This window comes from Hesperophylax consimilis, chromosome 16 (assembly GCF_061612785.1).
Source record: "Hesperophylax consimilis isolate HC1 chromosome 16, BYU_Hcon_1.0, whole genome shotgun sequence".
NCBI lineage: Eukaryota > Metazoa > Arthropoda > Insecta > Trichoptera > Limnephilidae > Hesperophylax > Hesperophylax consimilis.
Genome location: NC_142851.1, coordinates 19,168,168 through 19,195,373, shown reverse-complemented (window position 1 = coordinate 19,195,373; position 27,206 = coordinate 19,168,168). Strand labels below are relative to the sequence as shown.

The 27,206-nt window shown below is 35.9% G+C and overlaps 2 protein-coding genes across 2 annotated transcripts; both read left to right on the top strand.

Moving 5' to 3' along the window:
- The first annotated feature begins 3,656 nt into the window (after positions 1 to 3,656).
- On the top strand, positions 3,657 to 11,296 carry LOC149416834 (zinc finger protein-like 1 homolog). Its single transcript, XM_089640653.1, has 6 exons — positions 3,657 to 3,891; positions 3,988 to 4,099; positions 5,416 to 5,609; positions 6,577 to 6,784; positions 9,138 to 9,264; positions 9,683 to 11,296. The coding sequence occupies exons 1-6, from the start codon at positions 3,790 to 3,792 to the stop codon at positions 9,873 to 9,875; spliced, it is 936 nt and encodes a 311-aa protein (XP_089496779.1). The 5' UTR covers positions 3,657 to 3,789; the 3' UTR covers positions 9,876 to 11,296.
- Positions 11,297 to 15,061: 3,765 nt separating this feature from the next.
- Sec10 (Exocyst complex component Sec10) lies at positions 15,062 to 26,373 on the top strand. The gene is made up of 14 exons (XM_089640652.1): positions 15,062 to 15,268; positions 15,476 to 15,604; positions 16,772 to 16,879; positions 17,319 to 17,516; positions 17,968 to 18,216; positions 18,525 to 18,742; positions 19,169 to 19,381; positions 19,555 to 19,714; positions 19,841 to 19,984; positions 21,279 to 21,367; positions 21,449 to 21,638; positions 24,350 to 24,506; positions 25,507 to 25,670; positions 26,205 to 26,373. Exons 1-14 carry the CDS (start codon positions 15,236 to 15,238, stop codon positions 26,301 to 26,303), a joined length of 2,151 nt encoding a protein of 716 aa, XP_089496778.1. The 5' UTR covers positions 15,062 to 15,235; the 3' UTR covers positions 26,304 to 26,373.
- The last annotated feature ends 833 nt before the right edge of the window (positions 26,374 to 27,206 follow it).

Below are 27,206 nucleotides of genomic sequence, written 5' to 3'. Positions count from 1 at the left end.
ATTAGAAATAATCTAAAAGAAAATCATAGATAAAAATAATGTTGCAAAGGTGAGCACTTTTTTAATGGCTGCAATACTTCCGTTCGTATAGCAACACAACTGTACGAACCAGTACTGCCATATGTATAATTTTTACCATGTTTGCATGGTTTTTTTTTTCAAAATGTGTCTTTTGAGTGAGATACGATGTTTTAGCGTGGGTGGCTTGTGGGAAAATAATGAATTCAGAAAATTAGTTCTTGAACTTCAGTGCTGAACAGGGTTCACAGTTTCGCTTATCTAATTATTATCTTTGTCAACAATTATGTATTAACCCTTAGCTCTTCGTCCCATGGGCAGAGGCGGATTTGCCCTTAGGCCTATGTAGGCCCGGGCCTAGGGCGGCCAGATATTAGGGGCGGCCAATCGTGACAAAAAAGTCACAGATGATAACAAGAAATTACTTCCTAAGTACCTAAATATTCTACGTACGAAATAGCGATATGCAAGAGCGTGTTCACACACAGCACATAGCGCGCCCCCACGCCCCGCAGCCGCCCTCGCCACACCTATCCTGCTCCGTCGCTCGCCCGCTCGCGTATTTCCAATCCCTACCGTGATTCAGTTGCGCTAGTGACTGAACCGCGTTAGGTATTGTTATGCATAATAGCTAAAAGTTGTCAATAAAGTAAATTCATTATGACATGTAGTCTATAGTCTATATCAGGGGTCTCCAAACAACGGCCCGCCAATGTCATTAATCCGGCCTGCGACAATCATATATTATTATACAGCAATTGAACTAGCGAATTTAGCAAGCGTATATTTTTACATTAATTCCATACAGGAGGCTTTGAGGAAAATATTTTCCCTCACGACCTATGTCATCTTAGGTGATGCTGTGTGGAGGGTCTTTTTAAGGAAGGGAAGGATAGGAAGTTCTGAAAAGGAAAATGTATGAGGGGTGGGTAGGAATCTGGGGATTAGTGTGTCCAGGAGTGACATACGTATGAATACATCCCTCCAACTGCGGTGCAAGGCGATGGGTCAAGATAGTCCGGCTGGAAAGGTCAAAAGGCCTCCCTCACCCAGTCTCTCTCGATCCGGCCCAGCAGGTGGGCAGACGTATCCGCCGCCAAGACCTGGACAAATCTCACCCCATGAACCATGAATGATAATGGCAGGAAAATTAAAACGGTTTTGACCCTAGGAACTTACTGAAAAGTTTGGATACTCCTGGTCAATATGATGGGTACTGAGAAAGGGGCGGCTACATGGTCTGGGGCCTAGGGCGGCCAAGACTGCAAATCCGCCTCTGCCCATGGGTCGAGTGCTGTAAGACACTGCGTTGAAAATTAAGTTGGTTATAGTAAGGTCTGCAGCGCAGTCCAGTATGCAACTTTTCTACAAGAGTTTTACAGCATTTGGTTTATGTCAATTGGGATCCGTAAGACGGGCTTAATCGGACACAGTGATATTTACACCTGGAATTTCGCCATTTCTAAACAGGCAACTGCTTCTGGGCATCCCATTAAATTTTTAAATTAAACGAAAAATATATTATCTATGGCAAACCACGGTCAGTGTTTTTTTGTAACGCACTTTTTGTGTTACAACAGTTGATTACAGTGAATTTCTCCTTAAATAGAATTTCTCCAAATAGCCTGATACCTATTTTGCCAAATAGCCTAAAAATGTGAGTTCTGCTTTCGGAATAAATTTATTTTCCAATTATGAATAGTTGATGGGTTTAATTTTCAAGTTTTAGTATATTACTCATGATGTTTGTGACATTTACTGTCCAAGGGAATAAATACTTGAGGTGTGTGTTTTTTTATGAAATGTTTAAATAAAAAGAGCAGTAAAATAAAAAATTTCATTTCACTTCTTATCTTTCAAATATTATATCCACCCACCTCCTAATTGAATTACTTTATCAATGCTAGATAGTGGGGACCATTTTAAGAGCTAAATTAGATTTATAGTTTATATAACTTTACTTACGTACCTACACTAATTGATGTAATATGACGAAAAAAAAATTATTAGAGTGGTGTGAGAATTTTTTCTCTCTTATCTCTTGTAATTGAAAAAAAAAATATTTAAAAACATTATCCTTTATTAAAATTGGAATTCTACAAATACAACTAGATAGCATAAAAAATGGAATGAAAAGTTGTTCATGTTTTTATCTTTATGTTGTGTGTGTTTTCTTTTAAAAAACTTTTTCAAACATGATTGTTTTCAAATATCTGAGTTTAAAAACTTCTCGGTATGACATGCCCGACCTCAATCACGCCTGGTTCATAAAACTTTCTAGATAATTTACTTAGGAACTGTTGTTTCTTTATTTATATTCTCAGCAAAAAGCTTACGAAAAATATGTTAATTCCTTCAAATATTTTCATTTTTTCAAACATGGGTTTTTTACCCCTGAAACTTGGTTTATCGTTTTTGGGATATGGCATCACTGATACGAACGGCTAGAGAATGTGCGCGGTATATCTATGGGCGAAACATAAAACTCCCTATAGACGATTCAATGTGGTTGTTTCAAAATGGTTTCAACCGTCGACTGTTGCTTACAGACGACCCAAAGGCAAATTTGCTAGTCAAGGTGACACGCGCAGCATTCATCCTAATTTATATTTAAAATGAAATGAAAATATTCTCGATGTATCGTTATCTATTAACAGGAAAAGAAAATGACAAACATGGCCAAAAAATGGCCCACGGACCAAATAAAATCAGACTATGATGCTACTAAAAACATTTAAAAGTGATTAAATATGATCATAGTATCCCATAAGCAAGTTAAATCGGTCAAAACTCTCATTTAAATCTCAAAACTTCATTACTCGTCCGTGGCATTTTGTTAATTTTTATTGGTCTCGACACTTATGCACGACGGCTCTTCAGGTAGACTGAGAAAAGTAGATTCAACTGCTCAACCAAACTACAGAAGATCCAACTTGGTTGAACGATTGGGCGCTGGAAAAATTCAACTCGGTGACCTCGCCCCCACATCACATACAACGCTTTTCCACACGGTTAAACTTCACGTTCATCTCAACCGGATTGATACAACCGCTCAACTAAATTGATCAAAGCACAATACCCCAAAACTTATTCAAAATAAGTTTTTTTAAATTCCCACGCAGAGGTACATTATATGATCCTGAGCCAGTGGGACCATTGAATATAGAATATCATTATTTTATTTATATTAAAATTTAGGTATTAGGTCATTGCGTGGGACTTAAAATTTTTTTAAAGGAAGTAAACAAATCGCGCATTACCGAACAGCAATATTTCAATTCAGACGTTCCAATTTTAGTTGATCAACTCGACACTTGAAAGCATATTGACAAGTGGGAACCTTCTTTCAACAAAGTTGACCAAGTTTTTTTGTTAGAAATCTTGTCGTTCAATAAAAGTTGATCAACTAAAATTGAAACGTCTGAATCCGATTATAGCGATTGTAACCTTTGTTGGAAAAAAAACCATTTTTTATTACTTTCCTAATTTATTAATTATATCTATTAAAATAATTAAAAAAAAATGGTAGTAGGTTTTGAAACTGAAACTTTTGAGTTTTTACTTTTTTAGGTGGTTTTTAGTAACAATAATAATTTGTTGCGCTTCTGAAGCTTCTAGCTCCTCTTATGAATTTTGACAACTGTACGTGGCCGCTGACAATTTACGGCAGAATTTTTATTTTTGTGTCGGCTCGGGATAAATCCTAATTGTTTTCACAAATTCCGTTTGATGGAAGTTGCGCGTCGTTGATTTGAATCATAAACCGACAATATGGGTCTGTGTAAGTGCCCAAAAAGGCGTGTCACCAATCAATTCTGCTTCGAGCATCGAGTCAATGTCTGCGAGTATTGTATGGTCTCGAATCATCCTAAGGTCGGCTATTTGACTCATTATCTTCTTGATATTATTATCAACAATGCCAGAATTATTTAGAATGATTAAATGTAATAATGTTTTATTTCTTTCCAGTGTATAGTGCAATCATATTTGCAGTGGTTGCAAGACAGCGATTATAATCCGATATGTGAAATTTGCACAAAGTCACTCGGAAAAGATGAATGCATTCGACTGACATGTTATCGTAAGTTCTATTGGTCCTATTGACTTATTATTCCCCCGCCGATAGGTTGATTACATTGTTTTGTACGTTACTGAAACCGAGCTGTCATAGTAATTGCTACTTATAAGGTAGTATAACACTATCCGTCTTTTCTGCAAACTTGACAATAAACTAAATAAAGTTCTGTCGAATCTGCTTAATTGGTACACTGGTTTATCGGGACAGCCGGTTAATGGCCAAAACCCAAGGAACAGAAACAAAATAAAGGAACTAGTACTAATCTACTTTGGTTATCTGGGACACTATTTCATTTAATTGGGACAAATTTCCATCTGAATTCGATGCAAAATGAGTCTCAGTAAACAAATTTTAGTTAAGGGCTGTCTTGTGGCTGCGGTATACGTGTTCCGAGTTCATTCAGTAGCAATTCGGTAGACTTCGCCAACGCCAGCTGTTCGCCGTCCGCCGACATTCGTTAACTTAAAGTTTTCCAGTTCGCAGCGCACTGCCGGGCTTGAAAGTAGTAATTTTTTGGGTTACTGTCATTATAAAATGTAATTGTTTGTTCGTGATTTTTTTTTTAAATTTGTACCTGTCTTTGATTATTTTATTTTTTCATATTCGTATGTACCTACAGTTAGAACATTTTTTTTTTTGTAATTCTGAAATTTTTTTTATTTAAAACATATCCGAGAGAACTCGAATAAATGTAATATTATGTACACATATTAAAAAAGCTCAGTAAATATTTTTTTTTTTCCTACCTGCCCCAAACTTTGCTTATTTGGGACAAAATTTTTGGGCCTGATGTATGAATGATATGGCCGTTTTTTTCAAACTATGCTGGAAGTCTCCGGCTCCAAAGAGGTTAGGGCAAGTCTATCTCTTCTGACGTCAATGATACACAACTTTTTCAGAGGATAATTACGAGTATTATGTGACAATGAATTAAAAATAATAAAGTTTTGACCAAACACAATTTGGAAAAACCACTGCTTTATGATGAAATAACTCCTTATGGTCTGTCAAGATTGACAGACCAAAGATATCCATTTGTATACATATTATGCAATATTTAAAACAACAATATAGATTTATATCAGATACTCTCAGTATCGCCCTGGTGAGAGTCCATCATTGAGAATCGAAACCTCGCTTGAAATGGTTTTAGAAGTGTTTAATGACCAGATATGAATAGCCTGATACTTCCCTCTATACTTCCCCTTCCCACTGCCTTCAGCCTCACAACATACCTCAATTGGGGATGCCATAGTCCCAGTAAATTAAAAAATTGTTTTTTTGTGCAGTAAAAACTGATTTAATACATTTGATGGCAGATGTGTACCATTGGTCCTGCGTGGAATCGCTGTTCCGCTCGCTGCCGGGCACCACGGCGCCGGCAGGATACGCCTGCCCCTCCTGCCGCGCCCCCCTTTTCCCCGCCCCCAACCTCGTGTCTCCCGTGGCGGACGTGCTGCGCGAGCGCCTGGCCGGGGTCAACTGGGCGCGCGCTGGCCTGGGACTGCCTCTGGTGAGTGGACTTTACTCATGCATCATACGTATGGTTACATCCATCAACTATCTATCATCAATATTCATATCCAGAAGTCGTACCAATTTTTTATATTGTCAGTTTTAAAATGCCAAGTAGTCGGGTAAAAAAAAGCTAAGGTCAAAATTGAATTTTAAAATTTTATTTACTTGATGCTTGGAACAAAATTAATGTATCTTAACCTCTTTCCGGGCGAATTATTTTCAATAATCTTTTTTTTATTTTTGTGCGTTAGTATAGGGATCACTCAGAGACCTGAGCAATAGCTATCACCATGCATTAGCCATGCATTAGCCATGCATTAGCCATGCAATAGCCATCCCAAGCCAAGGTGAAAACTAGTGTGCTCAGGCTGAATGACACTGGAGAACAGTGTCTCGAACGGTGTCTCCAAGATACAGGTTCGCATCTCCGAGTATTTAGACCTTACCACTGTTCTCACTCACTTACCGCAGCACCTGGGGTGAACCTTCTATTTCCCTAGATACTCGTTGGACCAAAAATGAACCATTCAAACAATATAAACTAGGGACCTTTTGGGGGAACGGAAAAACACCAGGGAATAACACTAGGGAAACCTAGGGTAGTGGAAAGGACAGCTACGGCCACCTTGGTGGACTCTTCCCTCTTGGTGCCTTCGGGGAATCCAAACAAAGAGGGAATTGCGATGAGAAAACCAATACCGCCACAGGATCCTCCAGAGGATCCATTCCTGTGGGAATCGATTGTCCGGGAAGCGGTTAACCAATGTTTCTTCATCTGAATGGTTAAATGATATGTGTTTAGAAATCAAGTGTGCATTCACAGACTACAAAATTCACTTTAGCTAACTGAAAAGCTGCTATCTGAACTACTTACAAGATTTCTTACTTCGGCGTGTCTATTTATAAACTATGATAAATAAATAAATATATTATTAAATCTAACATTGCGCCCTTCTCCTCAGCTATCTGAAGACTTAGACCTCAAGGCTGCTATGGACATACAGGGCTCCTCTGGTCCCCTGACCCCCCACCGCGGCACCCCGGTCGGGGCCTCTGATGATGAAGGGACCCCTCGCATTCACCAAGGACCCCCCTACTCCATCGTTCAAGTTCAGGATGATAACGCATATGAGTCATCTTCATTTGGCAACAGAAATGATGGATTTCAAGGTAATAATCGCTTGATACATTAGTATTTTTATTTATTGCATTGTTACTAGACGTGGGAAAAATTGAATTAAATCAATAAATTCAATCATGTGACGCATCGATCTGATTCTCAATTTCAAACGGAATTGATTATTCATTCCTTACCTCTGGCCTCGCATCCTACCATTTTTAACAGCACGTTTTTTTTCATTTCTATTTATTTTATAGTTCAATTATTTCAATTAATAATATAATGTTAAGGTATGATGTTTACTGTAAACGATTTAAATATTATAATGTTTCGTAGGTATTTAAATATTATTCTGGATAATTGCAGCGCGGATACAATGGGTGGCGCACCGCAATGTTGCTGGACGTATTATGCGGGACTTTTATCATGTAAAGTATCCCGCGCCGTAATCCATAAAAACCTGTAGATCATCGTTAGTCCCCATCCCAAGCGACAAGCCGCCGCGAATCAGCCAAGTAGTTCAGAACAGCGAATCTCTTTCACTTATTCAAGGAATTAATAAAATTGTTCTGTATTCAGTTGTGACGTCCATAGTCCTAAAGGTGGTCCTAGGTACCACTGTCACCGGTCTGTCGCTATCGAGTCTGTCTGGAGCGCTCTCTCAGTCTCCGTTTCACCTATTCAAGGAATTAAAACATTTATGTCTAAAACATTTTTCAGTTGTGACATTGTGTAGGTCTGTCCAAAACACTCAATTCCAGTCTGTTTCAATGAAGATAGAGTTCTTACTAGGTCCGCAGCTCGCGAGTTCGTCACTGCAAGACACAAGACGCTAGTCAAAAGTTACTAATTAATTCCTCAATGCCCGCTGCGAATCCATTCGGTAGTCCCAGTACAGTTCATTTGTTACTTCGCGAGCTAAGCCGGCAGTTTCATTACATACTCGGTCGAAAACTTCCCACTTTGAACCTGAACTCTGGCGAGATAAAGTGGGAAGCAAAAATTATGCATGATGATTATATTATTATCGTTTTTTATGATATGTACATACCAATTTTTAGACTTGGATCTTGGGTAGATATAATATGTAGATTTGCAGTTAAGTTATAAGATAAGTCGGCTGTCATAAAATCTTCACATTAAAATGAAAATATGTATGTTTATATTAGACCACATGAAGTAGAATTATTTTAAGTTAAATAAAATTAGTAAAACTTTGCAGGTGAAAATTTAATTTAATTGTAGAATGTCGGTATGCGGCCATGCTAGCCTAATATAAATACATTTTGCTATCGATTTGCATGTTGTAATATCCACTTTTATCATATTTTTATTAGTTTTTGCTATCATATATTAATAAATTACATAATGCAGTCACGCGTCATTTAGCATGCAGTTATTCAGAAAGACAATTATAATTTAGGACGTCTTTTATAATGATAATTTTTTAAATAGTCAATGATTTTTTTTATTCTTCATTATAAGCGGGTGTTAAACTGCCGAAGCAATTTGTCATTTTCAAAGCAAAAATTAAATAAAAAATAATAGTTATAATATTATATATTAATTATCTGAACAAGTAGTCGAGTAAGATTGTCATTTTAGCATTTTTTTTATACATTTTTTCCAAGCGCACATTATTTGAACTAACACAATTTGCAATGCAAAAAAAACTCCTGTTTTTGGTGATTTTAGTAAATTAAAATAATTAATTAAATAAATCAATTCACAAGGCTGGGATAGTCGAATGAATCGATTCACTACTGTGAATAAATCTGCCTAAGTCTAATTGTTACTGCCCAAGATTTAATACTTTTGGAATCTGGAACAAATTGTATGACGTTTTGTCTTATTTTTAAATACACGTATTTGAATTTCACTTTTGTTTTCGTCAATGAATGCAAATCTTGGTAGTGGAAATTAACCCACTTCCCGACATCTGATCGAGCTGAAACTCGGCGCATAGACTCGTTGTCAATGACATTCTATCAACTTTTGGTGGCAATCATGAGGACATATACGCATTTGTCCGAAATGGTGACATTACAGTAGTTAATATCTGAAATAAATGTCAGTCCTACCTAAACGGCATTTGGCAAGGTTGTTAGCGCTGTTGACTCCAGTCCCTGGTAAGAAAAGTTTAATCCTCAGAAAAACCAACAAATTTGTATATATTTTTTTTTAATTTTTGAAAGTCATTTTAAAATAGATGTAGTAAAAACAATTTGTTTTTTACGGTTTGATTTAAAAAAAAGAAAGTTAAATGCATATTTCAAAAGTCCATGACTAATGATGATGATGCTGGGAGAGTCTTTTCAGTCCGCATAAATATGTAATCATAGAATAATAATGACAGTATGTACTAACATTTCTAATGAATGGTTGTGTATTATGTTTGTCCAGGAAATCAAGCACCAAGGAGAATTTTCGAAGACAAGGCACAAACCCGACCCAGCACTTCTCGCTTTGATCACGATGAGGACAAGTACAAGAGGAAATCCGCCCTAGAGTGGGTCACACGCTGGTGGAAGTGAGTTGATTTATTCATTAATTTTGTTTCTCTTTTTATAATAAATTTTATATTATTTATCATCACAGAAAATGTACACCTTCATTTTACGTTTATTGTTACCATAGATTTGTGATAATAATTACTGTAATATCCACGCACACGCTTTGCCTTTGTTTGATTTTTTGCTACACACTACATTTTAGTTTTATTTGATTTTTTAATTAAAAAAACATATGGGCCAATGCAATACAATCCATAAAATAAAATAATTGGATTACTCGGGCACACTAGACACACTCATAACAAAATCCTATCAGTTATTTTATTTGTCTTTCCTTATGTTGTGGGCAAAGCAATTAACTTTCCTGTTATAAATAACCACAATTTTATTATAAACATTTGTCAGTAAATTATGCTATTTTTTTTGTAATTTCAGAAACACCCTCCCCCCGGCCCGCAACAGGAGATCTGCCGGCTATCTGAACAGGAGATCCTTCATGCTTCTCGTCCTGATCATCATCGTAATAGTCACAGTCATCATTGTCCTGAGTAAAATCGGACGATCGGGCCTCGAAAACGATCCGCTTTTCGACCCTTTGAACAACCCTAACGTTCAGGTTGAATCATAGGCATGACCGAAATACAAACTATTTCAGTGTATGTTCTAGAATGACACTGTAGATAATAGAATAAGGGATATGAGCCATTCATTAACCATTATTAGTACGAAACAAAAGAGTCGCCAACATCGTTCACACATACTACTGCAAATCTCCGCTGCTCTGATAGTCCGTGCCGTTTGGCCGTAGCTCGGCGACAGTTGGCATTCTTCCATACCATATCTCCCTTTGTTTCTGTTATCTATGAATGACACATCTGAATCCAGTGCGACTTGTTTGCTTATTTTTTTTAAATGTTAAAATATTTAAAACAAGTCGAAAACTTTATATTATGTGAATTATTTTTGTTTTTGTGTTTTTTCTGGACTGAGAATTTAATAACCGTTTGTGTTGTGTGAGCAAATGGATGTTTTCTCTTGTAAATTATATAAAATGGAAGGTTCTTTTGTGTACATTTTTTATTCCACTACAATTGAAAATGTTAAATAATAAGTTCCCTTCTAATGATCTTTTGCGAATGAGCCACTTGTGTTAAATTATCGTGAATTTATTTTTCTGCGGAGAATGTGGAAATGCTACATTATATATTTTTTTTATTGAAACAATTCTGTGTTTTTTAGCTTGTGATATAACTGTGCACATGAAAAAATCTTGTTTGTATTAATTATTTTGTTTTTAAAATTTTCCTCACCTTATTTAAATAGTAAATTCTTTAGAAACCATTACTGAACCAAAAATATTTTTTAAATGTGCAAGTGGCCCATGCCTTTTCTTCGAGATTCATTCCAGCAGTAGATAATTACTCTAATAATCAGAGAAATAATCTTATCTTTACTTTATCTGAATTAATTAATGGTTAACCTCAAATATTTTTAATGTTTTGCTAAGATATTCCCTTCAGTAAGGATTACCACTCCATTAAGTTATGCATACTCTTCTGACTCCTGTTCTTATATTTTATTTGTATCCATCTCTTAAAGGAGGTTGTCGATCATGGTAGCAATCTTAACTGTGAATACAAATGGTTTAATTTTACTTCCGAGCCATACACATTCGCTCAAACATTTTTCTTTAAAAATGCACTGAAAATTTTATTTTCATTGCCATTATTTATGTTCATAAACTTTTAATTTATTATATACTAAGATAGAATTAATTTATACACTTCATGTAAATAACTACCAAAAAATCTATAAAAATTATTTTATAAATAAAATTGTTGTCGAGTCTGAATGAATATTCCAAAATAATTACCTTCGCTTTTACTGACATTTTTGTTACCCATTCATATTGTATTTAAAAAAATCAATGTTTTTTTTGGATTTTACTGGAAGTATTCTAATTTAATTAATTATTATTCAAGTATACTGATGAAAAATGTTTATATTATTCCACACATGGCTGAATTTGGTGATACATATATATATATTTTTATTTATTTTAATGCATTATTATTTGGATTATAATAAACTATTGCATTTTTGTCATGATTGCATTGTTGGAAGGACAGTATTTATGTAAAATGCATTTAAATATGTTTGAGATGTCTGTTTATTAAATAATCTTAAAATAAGAATATATTTCTTGATGTGTTTTATTTTATCGTAATACTTTATAATATGTAGTACATTTACAAATGTAGAGGGGAAAAAAATTAACATCTATATATATATTAATATTTTACATTATTGGAATTGTTTATATCATTGACCAATAAAATAAAGACAAAAAAAATTAACCCAATTAAAAAAAGAAAAATACATAACAATATAATTTAAGCAGTTCTGATAAAGTGCAACTATGTACTTAAATATACAACAAAAGTTTTTTAGAAATAATGTCAATGAGATAAAGTGATGTTATTCAATTAAAACTGCTGTTATTCTGCTATTCAAACTATTCAATTCAACCTGAAAGCAGAACAGGAAAGAAATAAGGAATTGTGATGAAAAATAAATATATGTATATACAAATCAATAAAATAATAAATTATCTGACATGTTATTTTTTAACCTGTTAATTATTAGGAGGCCAAATTTGGTCCCAAACATCATATGAATTTGGTTTCGTAATATTTAAAGGGAATGTTATGAATTTAGTGAGGTTCGTGTTAAAGAAATCAGTGTCTGAGCATAATCTATTAACATGCTACAGCTTCTTATAAATACATTGTCAATATAATTAGTATTGCTCTTAGGAATATAGGTAGGTAGTACACTTATGTAGACTAGAATATATGTTTGTATAGCCGCTAACATTACAAGGCTTTATATTTTTATCATGAAGAATTTTAGCAAGCAACATTTGATACGAGATGATATTACGCATAGATTTACGATGTTGCCGGGTTTTGAATAAGCCGACGTAGCGGAATTGGTAGAGCAGCTGACTAACAATCAGAAGGCTGCGGGTTCAATTCCCATTGGCGGCATGTATTTTTTCTCGGAAAATATTTTTCAATTTATATAGGTATTTCAGGTTAATAATTATTTATTTTTCGGAATAACTTTATTGAGTAAAACCTCAAATTGTAATATTTAATTATTGAAGATAATATTAGCTATTTCTAAACGAAAATCTGAAACAGAAAAATCAGAAAAGGATACGGTCACATCTAGGACTCGAACCCAGGACCCTTGTCTTTCCGGGACACCGCTCTACCAACTGAGCTAATGGGACCCTATCCCCCTCGGTCACTTTTAACTGTATCATACTTCGAATAAGAACTACCAACATTGTCGTTGGTGTTTTTAATGTGTGTCGTTAATGTTTCAGATTTTCGTTTAGAAATAGCTAATATTGTCTTCAATAATTAATAATTATTGCTTAAAAATAAGATGTTATGCAATACTTAAAACTCTTGTCTCGAAGATATTACTTTATCATTAAAAATGTAAGAAGAATCAAGAGTTCAAAGCTCCCAAATACCCTAAAAAGGGGGTATATGAAGTTACTGTCCGTTTGGTTCTGTTCAGGGAATTTTGCTATATAGACTGCATTATTGTGTCAATACTGTCAATAAGGTGGGTAAATTGAATTGCGTATCCTTTTAATGTAGCTGGGAATTAAAGTATTATTTTTATGGTAGTTTGCACTAGTGTTATTTATTAAGACTTGCTTTATGTAAAAGCCCTAATAGTCCAGTAACCATGTCACCTGGAAGAGGGAGTACCTTGCGTAAGATCTGCAAGTTCTAATTTTTACCTGAGTTTTATGATGTTGGCCCAATGAATAATCCAAAATTCCGACCTCGAGTGCCAAGCGCAACATTGTTGTTTTTCACGATTTTAACCCTGAAGGACTAATTGTCGACTGTAATCATCTCATACGTTTTCAAAGAAGACTAAATTTGCTACAATTTGAGTCTAAAACTTTCTATACAGACCCAATAGTTTCCAAAATATAGTTTTTCCAAATATATCAATTTTTAGAACTCAAAATTTTTTTTGCAATATTTTTTTCTCTGCAAGAGATGCGTTGTGCGGGAATTTGACAATTTTGCATCAATCAATCAATCTGGCATCTTTATTATTTTAGACAGCTGCAGGTTAAGTGATTAAAAGATAAAAAAAAAACTAATTGCTCTGTACGGTGGCAATCCTGACACCCAGAAAGTTGATGAGCTGCGGTATCACCCATTTCCGAGGGCTGAAGTGAAAACGAGCTTCAATCTTGCCTGGTTACCTCTTTCACAGGACGCAGTTCTATTTTACTCCTTGCGCACCTACCATCAGATAAATCATCCTAATATACAGTTTATTTATAAACATATACATTCTCTTTCATATTTTTCTCTTCAACTATACTTGTACAATCCTGTTACGGGTGCAGAAGTGGTTGGGAGCCGAACTGAACCCTCTCGCCTGGGGGTGGATATCCACCTCACGAAGCCTCAAACCCAAGATGATGGCCAGAGACGCAGCTCCACCACACCTCTCGCGGATAATTTCGTGCGGCTGCAAAAGGGGTTGTGGGAATGTGTGCAGCTGCAGGAAGACAGTGTTGAAGTGCTCTTTAGTTTGCAGATACTGCAACGGGACCTCATGCGACAATGCGCCAGACATCGCACTTGAGGTGGATTCCCACTCCCCAGAAAGCGTCGATCTGCATAACATCGAAATGCTCGAGGATGAATTGTGGACATATCTCACAGAAGACTTCGACGATCCTGCTGCAGGTGTTTCCAGTGAAGAAACCGACAATGCTCAACAGGGCAAAATGTACATAAAAATATGAGTTTACTTCTGTTTTTCATTAACTCAATTTGAAGTGTCAGTTGATTTTTAATAAATATTTTAAAATTGAAACCATTCATTATTCTCATTTTCTTTCATAAGACCCCCCCCCCACACAATAAGTAAAAGGAGTAAAACTGTATTACTTGATAAATATCGTCCATTTCCGAATTTTTGACATGGATGGAGAGGAAGGGAAGGGGTTTATGGTCATGAAACGTTCATACAGGGCCATAAATATACTACAGGGCTTTGATAATGTAACACATAAATAAATTATGTAACACAAGGAACAGGGCCATACAGGGCTCGAAATCATCTCGAAATGAGAAATATGAAAAATCTATGGAGTGGATCATCTGTAGGTCCCCTCAAACCTCTTCAGCGTCTATTGGAATATGGGAGGGGACATTTCTCAAAGAAAATATTCCAACAGGGTCGAAATTCCCAAAAAAAGTATACATTTCAACAATTTTCCTAGTTCGAAAAACATGACAAATTTTGAAAACAATTGAGTCTACAGAGACGGTTTTAACCTCTAATTGTAGCAAAATTAGTATACTTTTAAAACGTATAAGAGAGTTACGATCGAAAACTAGTTCTTAAGAAAATTTCGTGTTTTTTTTATTTATGATAATGTTGCGTTCGGCGCTCGAGGTCAAAAACTTGGATTATTCACACCAAAACATCATACTACCAGATCTGACGAAGGTCTGATGTACATAATTACTGGACTATAAGGGCGTAAATAAATAAATTATTTCGTTTATGTTAAATTTGAATATATTAGGTATAATACGTCCTTGGGGTGAGTTTTACAAGAGCGGCGATATAAAATTAGAATTTTTTTTTAAATTATTGTATTCACGCGAAATGTGAACCGTTTTTGTTTTTCGTGTAGGTACCATAATATAAGCTCCCGGCTTTTCTACGACTAGCAATACCAAAACAAAAAGAATTTCCTGACGTCTGACGTCTCTTCTGTCATTTTCAGAAATATTAAATTTATAATGTTATTGTAGTAAAATGATTCATATTATTGTGAATTTTAATTATTTTATGTTTATGTTATCTTTCCACCTGACCTCAAACTCATAAATCCGCACAAATTCGTTGAAATTTAAATCATTCAAGATGATGAACCAATATATGAAAGAGCTGGAGCAGGTAATTTACTATTTCTTAGAGCGCCGTATTTATTAAATACTTAAATTATTGATAGACCATGATTACTTAAAAGATTTTCTTTGCTTTAATATCTCCGATCAGTGTCTTCGTAATTTAATTCTTCTGTTTAATTTAAAAACATCTTTAAGTGGTGGGCGTATCACCGCAATTACACTGGTAAAACAAGAATTGTTTGGTTTGTATTAGGAGCCATTTGACTCTGACGAGTTTGTGGAACGTCTGGCTTGGAGGACTATGAAGGAAGGGGGGCCCGGAAAGCCATTTGACCCCCAATTGATTCATGAGACTTTTTCTCAGGCCATCAGAGATTTAAAGGTAAAAGAAACAATACAATTCTCTACAAAGTATTTTCATCATATTGTTTTCGAATAACTTTCTATTTGTGAAAATGTTCAAGCAAGACGTGTAGATTTTTAGAAGTTTGAAAACCAAATTCATTATTAACTGTCTGCCTACAATTTATCCTGACATATTTTGGATATGTTGCTCACCAAAATGAGAACTCACCCCCGGGAGAAACTCATGGTCACTGGCCAAGTGGAAGGTAGGAGAAATGCATCAATCACCCATAGGATGGGTTATTGGACAAAAATTCAAATGTCACATTGTCATTCAGTGCCATTTTGTTTGTTTGACAGTTGAAAGGTTCCCGTAAATCCCGATTCAAGTCCGTTTCAGCTTTTGAACAAATTGTAATCAGCAGAAGAGGAAAACTATCACTTGTCAACTTAATACAATTTGATAGACACTTGAAATGCACCTAAAATCGGCGTTTATTTGGGCCTATTAAATGTAAAAAAAAAAATTGCACTGAATGGCCATTTGATGACTTTTGAATTTTTGCAAAACAACTGGGCTTTACATATCAAAGGCATCCAGAGTGTCAGCTCTCCATTCATAAAGTGGAGCAGCCTTGTTCACCAGGTCAAAAAGAAGACATGTAAAACATTTATATATCGTTTTCATAATTAAAATAATTATTAAATATAATTTTTAAAAGCCCACCAAAACTATTGAAATCTGTCGAGGTACGCTTGGCGTCTACAGTAAGGTCATCACCCAAAGGGTCTGTATGAAATCAAATATTCCCAAAATAAATAGTTAGCAAGAATTCGAAGGTGGCCCATGTGCGAGTTCACATGGCTCGAAATTGCCCGCGTTCTTAAGGCAGACGGCGGACCGACCCGTGAGGAAGCGGCCATAGTTCTGTCAGAATACACTGACCAATCACAGAGTGTTTAAATGTCTTATTGCTTTTAATCGTTTATATATATATTCTAGGTATAGTTTATATATTCGGAATCAGCATTTGTTGATCTATATAAAAATATATTTTTTGATGTTTAATAAGTTTCACTGGAGTTCTTTTTCTGAGAGTTTAATGATAATTTATTATGTATAAGATATAAATGTTTACATTGTTAAGAAAATAACCATTCTCATTGTTTTTATTATCAACTTGTGCCCATATTAACTTTGTAGGTACTCCAAGAGAGGCAGGAAAGGAAATGTTTAAGACTAGAACAAGCCGTGCGAGATGAAGAAGATACGTACACTTTAAAACTTGCACAGCTACAAGAACAACATAAGGTAACATAGATACTAGTTAATAATATCTCGTTAACATTATATTGGGTTGATGATAATTCCATCACTAAAGATAATAACGTTAAAGCCATATTAAAAAAAAATGAATGCAGTTAACTCATTCTATATGCGTGGCATTTTATGAATCGGAGAAATGACCCATTGTGCCGGTTAATGTAAATGAATAATTCTTCTTCTTTCATATAGTGGGGGGTTGAGAGGTGGACATCAAGGTCTTCGAGCTAGTCTAGGACCTCGGGTGTATGAGCGCATCAACTGGGCCGGGGGACGAGCCCTACAGGTGGGGGAGCAGCTGGGGGCCGCCCAGTGCCTCCGGCTCTAATGATGGAGGAGCATAATTTACGAGGCAATGATAACTGTGAGATTCTTCCTAAATTATAATAATATATATTTAATAATGGTTCCCTCTTTCTATCACCAGCATTCGGTGGGAGTATTCTCGGAGCTGGATGAGCGCATCAACTGGGCCGGAGGCCGGGCACTACAGGTGGGGGAGCAGCTGGGGGCCGCCCAGCGCCCCCGGGCCCGCGCCGCCGCAGCCCTGGCGCTTCTCACGCTACTGGCTGACTTTCTCTCCCCTGGACCGGTGCAGAGCGACATCTTTATCGATCCGACTAAGGTATTTCCAGCCGGGCCTAAAATAAATTGGGGTCGTGAACCTACTGTAGGGAACAAGAACTAACAAATTATTTACGTGAAATATTCTTTTTGGCCGTTGGCAATGTTTGGGAGATTGCAACACTGCCTCGTGCCGACGTCAATTGCTGAGCACTAGCCATTTTGAAATTCATTCGTGATATCGCTTCTTCCGTTGACAGTTAGTTCTTATTCTCTTCCTTCTGATAAATTTATGATTGTGTATAAATTTGTCGATTTATTTCAATCAGTGTTTTAGTTTATAAATTGGAGTCAGATAATCTATGGGCACTCCGATCGCTGAAAGTAAGCCAGTGATCCATCTACCTTGAACCCCACACTACAATCTATTTGAATATATATATTTATTTAAGCCATAATGTTTTTCTCTGGATTATTTTTATTGTCACAGATTTTATTGTTTCTATTAACAGATTGATGAAGCTGCAGACATGATTCAAAAACTCTACACAATTGCCCAAGAACTACCACCAGAGAAGTTTGAAGCCGCGAAGAAGAAAATCGAATCAAAATATGATGAAATCGAGAGAAATCTCATTGAAGAGTTTGTAAGGGCACAGGTCGCTAATAATATACCAAGAATGAAAGAGATTGCCACAATATTAATCAACTTTAAAGGATATTCTCAGTGCATCGATGCTTTTATTGAAACTAGTCAAATGGTAAGATGTATGAACATTTATAACTAACTAACTAACCATCCCTCCGTTTTTTCTCTGTAGGTAGGCAGAGAGAATGGACCGCCAAACAACTCTGTTTTGGCACACACTTCTGGTCTCATTCACATTCATACATCGTCTCATACATACTCTTCTATTATTCTGACTCTTGCCATGGCCCGACTCAAGTATCTGATTCACTTGATCGTGCTATGTATTCCTTTGGCGTCCACGACTTCTGCTACCATTCGCATTCACATCATTTCTTTTATCAGATTTAATATGTATGTAATTATTTTCATTGTTTCTAGAGTTCTTTCACTGGCAGAGATGTGTTTGCCGGAATATTGCCCATGTGTGAGAGTAATTACGCCATTATCAAAACTGTGTTTTCTAATCCGGACCAAGTGATGAGTAAATACATACTCAACATATTCCATTTGAAACTGCAGAAATATATTCAGACAAAACTGGCTGATAAAAGTGACATTGAGAAGTATCTGAAGAATCTCTACGAAATGTACACAAAGTAAGTATGTGTCTACAGCGCCCTTGGGGTGATAATCCAATAATAATTATTGCAGGAAACTTCATTAATGGATGACTGAATGCGGAAGCCGCTAATGAAAACTTGTTCCCAGAAGTGAGGCTAGCAGTCCACAATGTAGTGCTGGTACCAATCCTGATGTACGGCAGTGTACCATGGAACATAGATGATGAAAGTAGACTGAATGCTGTAGAAGTGAGATCCTTGAGGCCAGCTTGAAGTGTGTTAAAACCATGTTTGACCGGTTTACAAATATGGAGATCCGGAAAGAATGCTAGGTTGAAGAAAGCATGGTAAACATGATAAAAAAGGGACATTTAGATGGTTTGAACACGTGGAACAGCAATTATTGAAGAAGTAGTGAACTTTGTATAAGAGCTTCATATGTGTAACGAATACTGTTTCCAGCACCCAAAAGATTTGTGAGCAGCTGTCGTCGCTGGGTGACGTGGCCTCCAGTGGCCTCCTTGGCCGCATGGGGGCCCTGGGGGGCGCTGTGGGGAAGCCCCTTGAGACGTATTTCCGCCTGGAGAACCAGAGACTGAAGGCCTGCTTCAGCTCCGCATTACAGAAGTATTACGCCTCAAGACAGCATACGAGGAAACAGATTCAGACTGGAGGGTATGCATGCAACTTCAACATTCTTTTAACCAAGTTGTTTTTGTAGAATATGTCAAATGACAGATTATAAAGCTTTGACCTAAATAGATTCTTCTTCTGGTGCCCTCTTCTGATGGAGCCAGGTTAGCTATCAAGACATACTTCAAACATAACATTTTTTTCATGTCTGACAGGTTTCAAGAGTTGCGTCGTGATTTGCAAGCGGTTATTGGCGGCAGAGCAAACATAAACATTGCACAAATAGAGAACTACGGAGGGGAAACGTTTTTATCCGAAGAGCTGGCCACACAGATGTTGCAGGATGCTAAAAATTCTTTTATAAGATGCAAAGCGGTAACCAGAAACAAACAAAAATTTTACAAAAAGTTATACATGTCTAATTACAAAATTTATTTAAATTTTTGTTATACAATGCAAGGTGAATAAAACAACTGTGATTTAATTTGTAATTATTTCTAGCTATCTGCACCAAATGAACTAGCGGCAAATGCAACCCTTTTAACGGAGGCAATGGTGCAACAACTCCTGGTGGAGCATTGCGACTATGCCGTGGATCTTGGACTGCAGAGTGTTCCCATCGCTGAAAATAAAACTCCGCCCAAGGTAAAGCAAAACCCTAATATTTGTTGATTCATTTAAATTATGTAGTACTCTCTGTCAAATACCAGTAGAAACAAACTAAATTATTGTAAATGGTAATACCAAGATCATAAATAAACCATTAACTAAATCAATATCTTCGGGCTTTTTGTATGAAACAAATTGGTCCGCTATTTAACCATAGATATGCCAATATTTAGACAAATTTTATGCATGCGACAATACTACGTCACACACTATTGACAAGGATAGAGGAAACTCAAAAAAGAGGCGCGACCTTAGACAATATAATTCTCATTCGGAGCCTACTCATTAGCCTAAAATATTTTTAAAATAAAAATGTTTGAAATGTCAAAATATTACCTTACAACAGGAAAATGAAAAACTTAATTACATGTTAAGTATTTTTATTTCAGCAAGAGAATAAATTATAGATACAGGTTAAATCATTAATGAAAAAGGTAGAATGGTGGAATTCTATCTAGCATGATATAATCATGATCCAGTACGGCCTTATAAACTCGGATACTATCTGAAAAAGAAAATAGATTCATTTCTGCCGTGAAGTTAAAATAAGGCTGTTACTAATTAGTAAATTAGGAACAAAACAAAGAAAGATTCTCACCTGTTTTTTTGTTACAAACACGTGTTCTATTTGGGATGTCAAGATTAAGCTTTGGCAATGCGTAATTTTATAACGAACCACTCGGCCTTTTGCTTACGATTGAGAAATTAGAGCCACAAACCGACAGACCTCTCGCTAATATTGGATAAACAATATATTAATCCGACAAAACTAGACAACAATGCGAAGTTTGAGATCAAAATATCAAACAACCATAGATGTACCACTCAGCCAGTAGTCAGCTGTCAACAGTTTTTTCCAAAGACATTCAGAGTTTTTCATTGGTAGATATAGTTATTCAACAATATTACGTCACAAGCCATAGAGATTACCGTGTCTTTTCCATCGGAGTTATACCCCCCTGCCCCTGACCAAGATGGTTCAAATGTGAAACTGTCAGATGTACTAAAATTTGTTCCTAAATTGGATATACTCAGTGTTGCCATAATAAGGAAAACCATTAGTTCCGCTTTATGAAATTTCAAATTTTTACTGTCAAACTGCAATTTTATATTAAACTCTATGGCATGCGGCAACATTACTTTTTGAACTGCAAATCTAGGCAAAGCTTATAATTTAATTCTTATATGCAGACAAGTGGACTCCAGTTATATATTTCCTATTCAACCATATTACCAATCGCAAATGATTATTGTCTGTGCCTACTTTCAGATCCATTTCTTTGACGTTGTGAAACAGTGCCTTACAATCGTCCACATGTTCGACAAACATTATCAAGAGTTTGTTCTCCCTTGTGTGAGGTAAGTTGGATAACTTTTTAAACCATGTAATTGAATTATTTAATTGTTGATAATATTTATAAATGTTGGTTATGTTTTCAGTTCAACATCTAAACTACAAGAATGTATGCAGAAGAAGAATGTTGTTCTAGAACATTTGGAGTCCAAATTGGATCTCGGTCTGGACAGGTCCTTGACTGCCATTGTTGGCTGGGTGAAACTCTACTTACAAACGGAACAAAAGAAGAGTGACTTCAGGCCCGAGGGAGATGTGGATACACTCGCTTCATCAGTAAGATAACCATAGAATAGATAGCCCCTAGATGTGTGATCTATACTGATTCGATTTCATAAGACCAGGCCAATGAAATTGACAGGGGTAGACAGAATATGGAATGCCACACTCCATGCTTCATTTACTTTCATTCTTCTTCTAACACATACTCATCTGTTGGTTGGACTCTTCATGACTCTTCTTCATGTATTTGACTTACTCTACAGTACCGTGACTTTTTGGGTCGTCCCTGACTCTGATTTTGTCCCATTTGATCCCAACAAGATATGTTTACCCACATTCTAAGATAGTTTTTTTTTTATTTTTAAAAGAAAGAACATTCCCGGGACTCGAAAAATCTGACAATATTTGAAAAACGACTTAGCCAGCTGAGGAATTGAACACCCCACACCTGGGTGGGATCCAAACGCGATGCCAACTCAGCCACTGACCGGTCGAATCGGTGAAAACATTGTTGATTACACATATTTGGAGAGCAATGGACATATTATGTATTTTATTTTAACACCTAAAGGGCTTTTACATAAAATGCAGTATATCCTACCACCACATAGAACAATTGTAGCGAGGGAATGGCGTATATTTAGCTTTAGTGATTTTCTGGAAGAGTTACAGACCTCTCTATTATGTACACCCAATGTTTGGGAAACAAGGACGCCAACAGAACTTGTTGAAACATATAATAAAACACTTTCCTTTCTGTTAAATAAATATGTTCTCGCAACATCAAAAACACGAAAAATTCTGACGGTTGTTTTGACGATGAATGCCGAAATCAGAAGAGACTTATGCGGAAATTAGAGAGTTTCCTATACAAAAAACTCTGCTGTAACTTCAAGAGACAAGTAGAACCTTGTTCAAAAACATTATGTGAGTAAAATAAATTCCAAAGAGTATTAAAAAGAAAAGATTGACTCTGAACGAACCAACCCACGACATCTATGGAACTCAATAAAGACTGTAATTTCCGAAGTCATTGTTTCAATGAAGACAGATATTACCCCGGATGCCTTCTCAAAGTTTTTTCAGGAAAAAATTTAACCTATTCGTGCCTGCACATCTCATGCCCCTCCGCCAATATTCACTGTTAATTCTAAAGGAAATTTGACTTCCTTTAAACCCACAAGACTGGAAGAAGTAAAACAATTTTTTTTCAAGCTCGTCAAATAAGCAGAGCAGTCTTGATCCTATACCGACATGGTTATTAAAACAATTTTCCATTGTCTTAGCTCCGTTCCTAGTTCACGTTTTTAATAAATCTCTCAGCATGGGTGATTTCCCTGAACCACTCAAGTTAGCTGTAGTTACACCAATACTAAAAAAGTCACATCTAGATGCCGATAATTATATGTATAAATAATTATCAAATAAATTCTTCACAATTCGTCAATCTGCATACAGAAAGTTCCACTCAACAGAAACCGGACTACTTCGTATGATGTCAGACATAACTCTTACCATAGAGTCAGGTAAGTTATCACTCATATCACTCCTAGATATGAGTGCAGCGTTTGACACAATTGATCATGACTTTCTCATTAAGAGATTAGAGGCAACATTTGTTTTGAATTCAAACATCAAAAATTAGCTGGCAACCTATCTATCCAATCGCTTACAGGCCGTGAAGGTTGGAAATAAACTGTCTACCTTCGCAACACTTTCTTCAGGGATACCCCAGGGATCCATTTTGGGGCCACTTCTCTTCATCCTTCTTACAAATGATGTTGCCAAAATAATCATTTGGTCTCTTGTCTCACTGCTATGCTGACGATCAGCAAGTTTATTTTTACTGCACTCAATGTCTAAAAGCAATAATTCGTTGGATGTCTTCAAACAAGCTGAAGTTGAATCCATCCAAGACTGAGTTTCTCTGGGTGGCCACAAACAAACGTCAACATTTCATAGACAATTCTGGATTTCCGGCAGTGATATCATCCCAAAAACAACAGTTTAACTTCTCGGTGTCAATCTAGATTCGGACTTTTCGCTAAAAAGTCAAATAAATAGAACTGTAAGCACAGGTTTTTTTCACCTAAGACAACTCAAGTCTGTCCGAAGAAACATTCCTACAGAGGTAACAAAACAACTAATCAACTCTTACGTAGTCTTACTGCAACTGCAATCTTGTTTAATGCGTTGGCACGGCTCATAACCAGGGTCTTTAAAAATCTGCTTGTTTCATCTTTTTTGAAAAACTTTTTCTTGTGGTTTTCTCTCTAAGATGATTTGCCATCAAATCATTATAATAATGACATCAGACCGAAATTATCCATTATAATTTGTATTACTTTACTGCCTGATAATTTTCTGTACGAATTTAATGAAAACCAATTTTAACCTTTCCGGGAGTATGGACGCGAATGAACGACGGTACACACTTTCGCCAAAGGAGTATGGACGGCTATGGACAACAGGGGTCGCATATGCATATTCGATGCATATTCTGTAAATATGCATCGTATTGTCATCTATGGGCATATTCCTGTGACTACACCAATTTTAAACATTTTACATCATTATCGACAGAGATATCGGCTGTTATTTATTTTGCATACTATCATAAAATTTAATCAAAAAATATATATCTTTATTTATGTAAAAAAAACTCACTCCCCAGAGCACAGCCACAATTACGTAACTTACTCCCAGAAAGGTTAAACTATCATTTTTTTCTGAAATTAAGTATTCTAAAAATAGGTTTTTTGCAGGCATGCTCCAGTGTAGTCAGTTACCTGAACGGCACAATGGTGCGTATTAACGACTGCCTTGACGGAGAGAACTTCCGTTCCGTCACACAAGAACTGGGCTCTCGGCTGCACCGAGTTATCTACGAACATCTCATGAACTTCCAATTCAACTCGGCAGGTGAGCGTCAAAGATCTATAAGCAAATAAGATAGAATATAAACTTTACTATAAGCATAATGAATGAAATAGTCGAAATATTTTACACAGAATAAAACTCTTTACACATTAATGTGTTTTTCAATGTGTCAAAGGCACCGTGCTTTTTTAACTACCAATTTGAACAGAGCTTGATACATGCTTGATTTCTTAGAGTTTGGTAGAATTATTTTAATTACTACATTATAATTATAAATATACTTCACTTACAAAATTCACAGAAAGTGAATATCTTTTTGATAATATCATAATACAAATAGTAACGTATTATGTACAATGTACATATTATAAAATATTATTTTGAAAATTCAGTCATGGCACGTTCAAGTGAATCAGATACTTAAGTCGGGCCATGTCAAGACTCAGAATAATATAAGTTTATGTATGAATGTGAATGAGGCAAGACCGAGTTGTTTGGCGGTCCGTCCTCTCTGCCTACCCCTGCGGTAAAACGGCGTGATGGTTAGTTAGTAAGTTAGCTGTGGTAGGGTTATAAGAACAAAATTATGAGTAAGCCCGTCGTCCCACGGGTCGGTAAGTAATCGACATAAACCAAATGCTGTAAGACCCTGTGCAAATAAGTTCCCCACTGAACTGCGCTGCAAACCGTTACCATACTATAATGAACTTAATTTTCTGCACACCCTTGGGATGACGGGCTTAATTTTATTATGTGATTGAAAATTATTAAATTAAATGGTTTTTGTGTAATTATTTTGTATATTGACACCTATATCCAAAAAAAAGGTTTTCAATGGTGCTAGGTAAAATATGGTTAGTACATTCATTCATTTGTGTTTATACGATAGAAGCATTTTGTAATATTTAACAACAAATCAATACCACAGCAGCCCACTGTGAGACTCCTCAGGTAGTCATCCCTCTAATTCGTCACCTATAGTTATTTTGACTACACTACCTTCTCTCACTTCCAACCTCTGATCTGACTGTTATTGTTACAGGAGCCATGTGTGCGATATGTGACGTGAACGAGTATCGCAAGGCTCTATGCGGACCGAACGTGCCCCCACTCATCGGGGAACTCTTCAACACCCTCCACGCCTTATGCAATCTGCTTCTTGTCAAACCAGAAAACTTGCAACAGGTCTGCGAAGGAGAGACTTTGGTGCGTCTATCAAAATATATTTAACCTTATCTACACGGCTGTCACATATGTGATCCATCGGCGGCTATCCTCCTACACGGATGTATCATATTATGTGATCCAAGAAGTTTCACTAAACACATACCTATATTGTGTCAAAAATGCCACATGGTGGCCAGTAAAATAGTTTTTTTATAAGTTCAAGAAAGAATTATGGTTTCTAAAAAAGTTTGACCAATTAAAATCATTAAAATGAGAAATATTTCTTTGAACCTGAAGTCTAAAATAAATTCTTACATTTCTGTGCGTGTGAATATAAAAGTTGAAGAATTGAAATTAAACTATTTAAAACATGATGAGGAACACTTTGATGACCAATCGACGTTCATCTCCAATTTGAATTTTCAGAATTTGTACGCCCACATTAAACACTGATTCTCAGCCAGTTTCAACTTTTGATTTTGTTTTACACCGTTGTCAAGCATAATGATCGTGTTGTTATTCTTACCTAACCTTAATTACCTGTCTAGTGATATTTTGTTATGTTTTTTTCAGGCGGAGTTGGATCGTTCCATACTATTGAATTTTGTTCAGTTACGGTCAGATTACAAGACTTCCAAACTGGCAGTCTTATTGAAAGCACTCTCTAACTAAAAAGTGTTATTATTTTTGTTACAATTTATGAAATAACTTATACAATATATATTATGTAAATACACAAAAACACAACCGCTTTAATTATAATAAAAAAATAATTTTAAAAAAAAAAATATATTTTACTTTTTTTGTTTATAAATATAACGATCCTACGATTTTTTGCTACATCAAACATGAATTTCTATTCTGCAATAAAGACAAATTAGAGGGCATTATGCAGAGCAGGTATCTCTCTGTAGGTTCGCAATTATTATTTATTAGACATTTTTACTAAGACAACAATGTGTTGGAATTTCATTATCACCTTGTGTGCGATAGACTTGCATACGAGTATCTACATTGTAGCTTTGAGTAGCAAGGTTCAACATGTGAATCTGTAACGTTGGAACTTTGAACTTTGAGTTTCAAGCTTAAAGCTTTGAGCTTTCAGCTTCGAGCTTTGAGCTTTGATCTTTGAGCTTGGAACTTTTTTCTTTGGTCATTGAGCTTTTAAGTCAGTGCATTTTTGGTTTGAGTGAAAAGCTTTGCTGGCAATTTGTATTAGATGCATAGTTGACACCTGTCAAAGAAAGTTTTAAATCCCCGGCGTCGCCTAAGCTTTACCCAGAGTTTTTAGAAATCAGATGTAGATAGTAATTTTCCTCTTATTTCGAACATCAAGTATGCAAAATTTCATCAAGAAGCATCAAAATATTGATTTCTGTGGCGGGAAAAGGGGATAGGGTTGGGAGGGGGTTTGAAATCTCATTCAAACAGTGACCATCCTCTTGTTTTGAAGGTAAAGAATGTAAATTTTCATCAATCTCGAAATAAAACTGTACATTTATATAAAAAAATATATATATATATATTCTACGCCGCCCACCCGCGACAACCTTGTTTATGTAGATAGATTTCCAT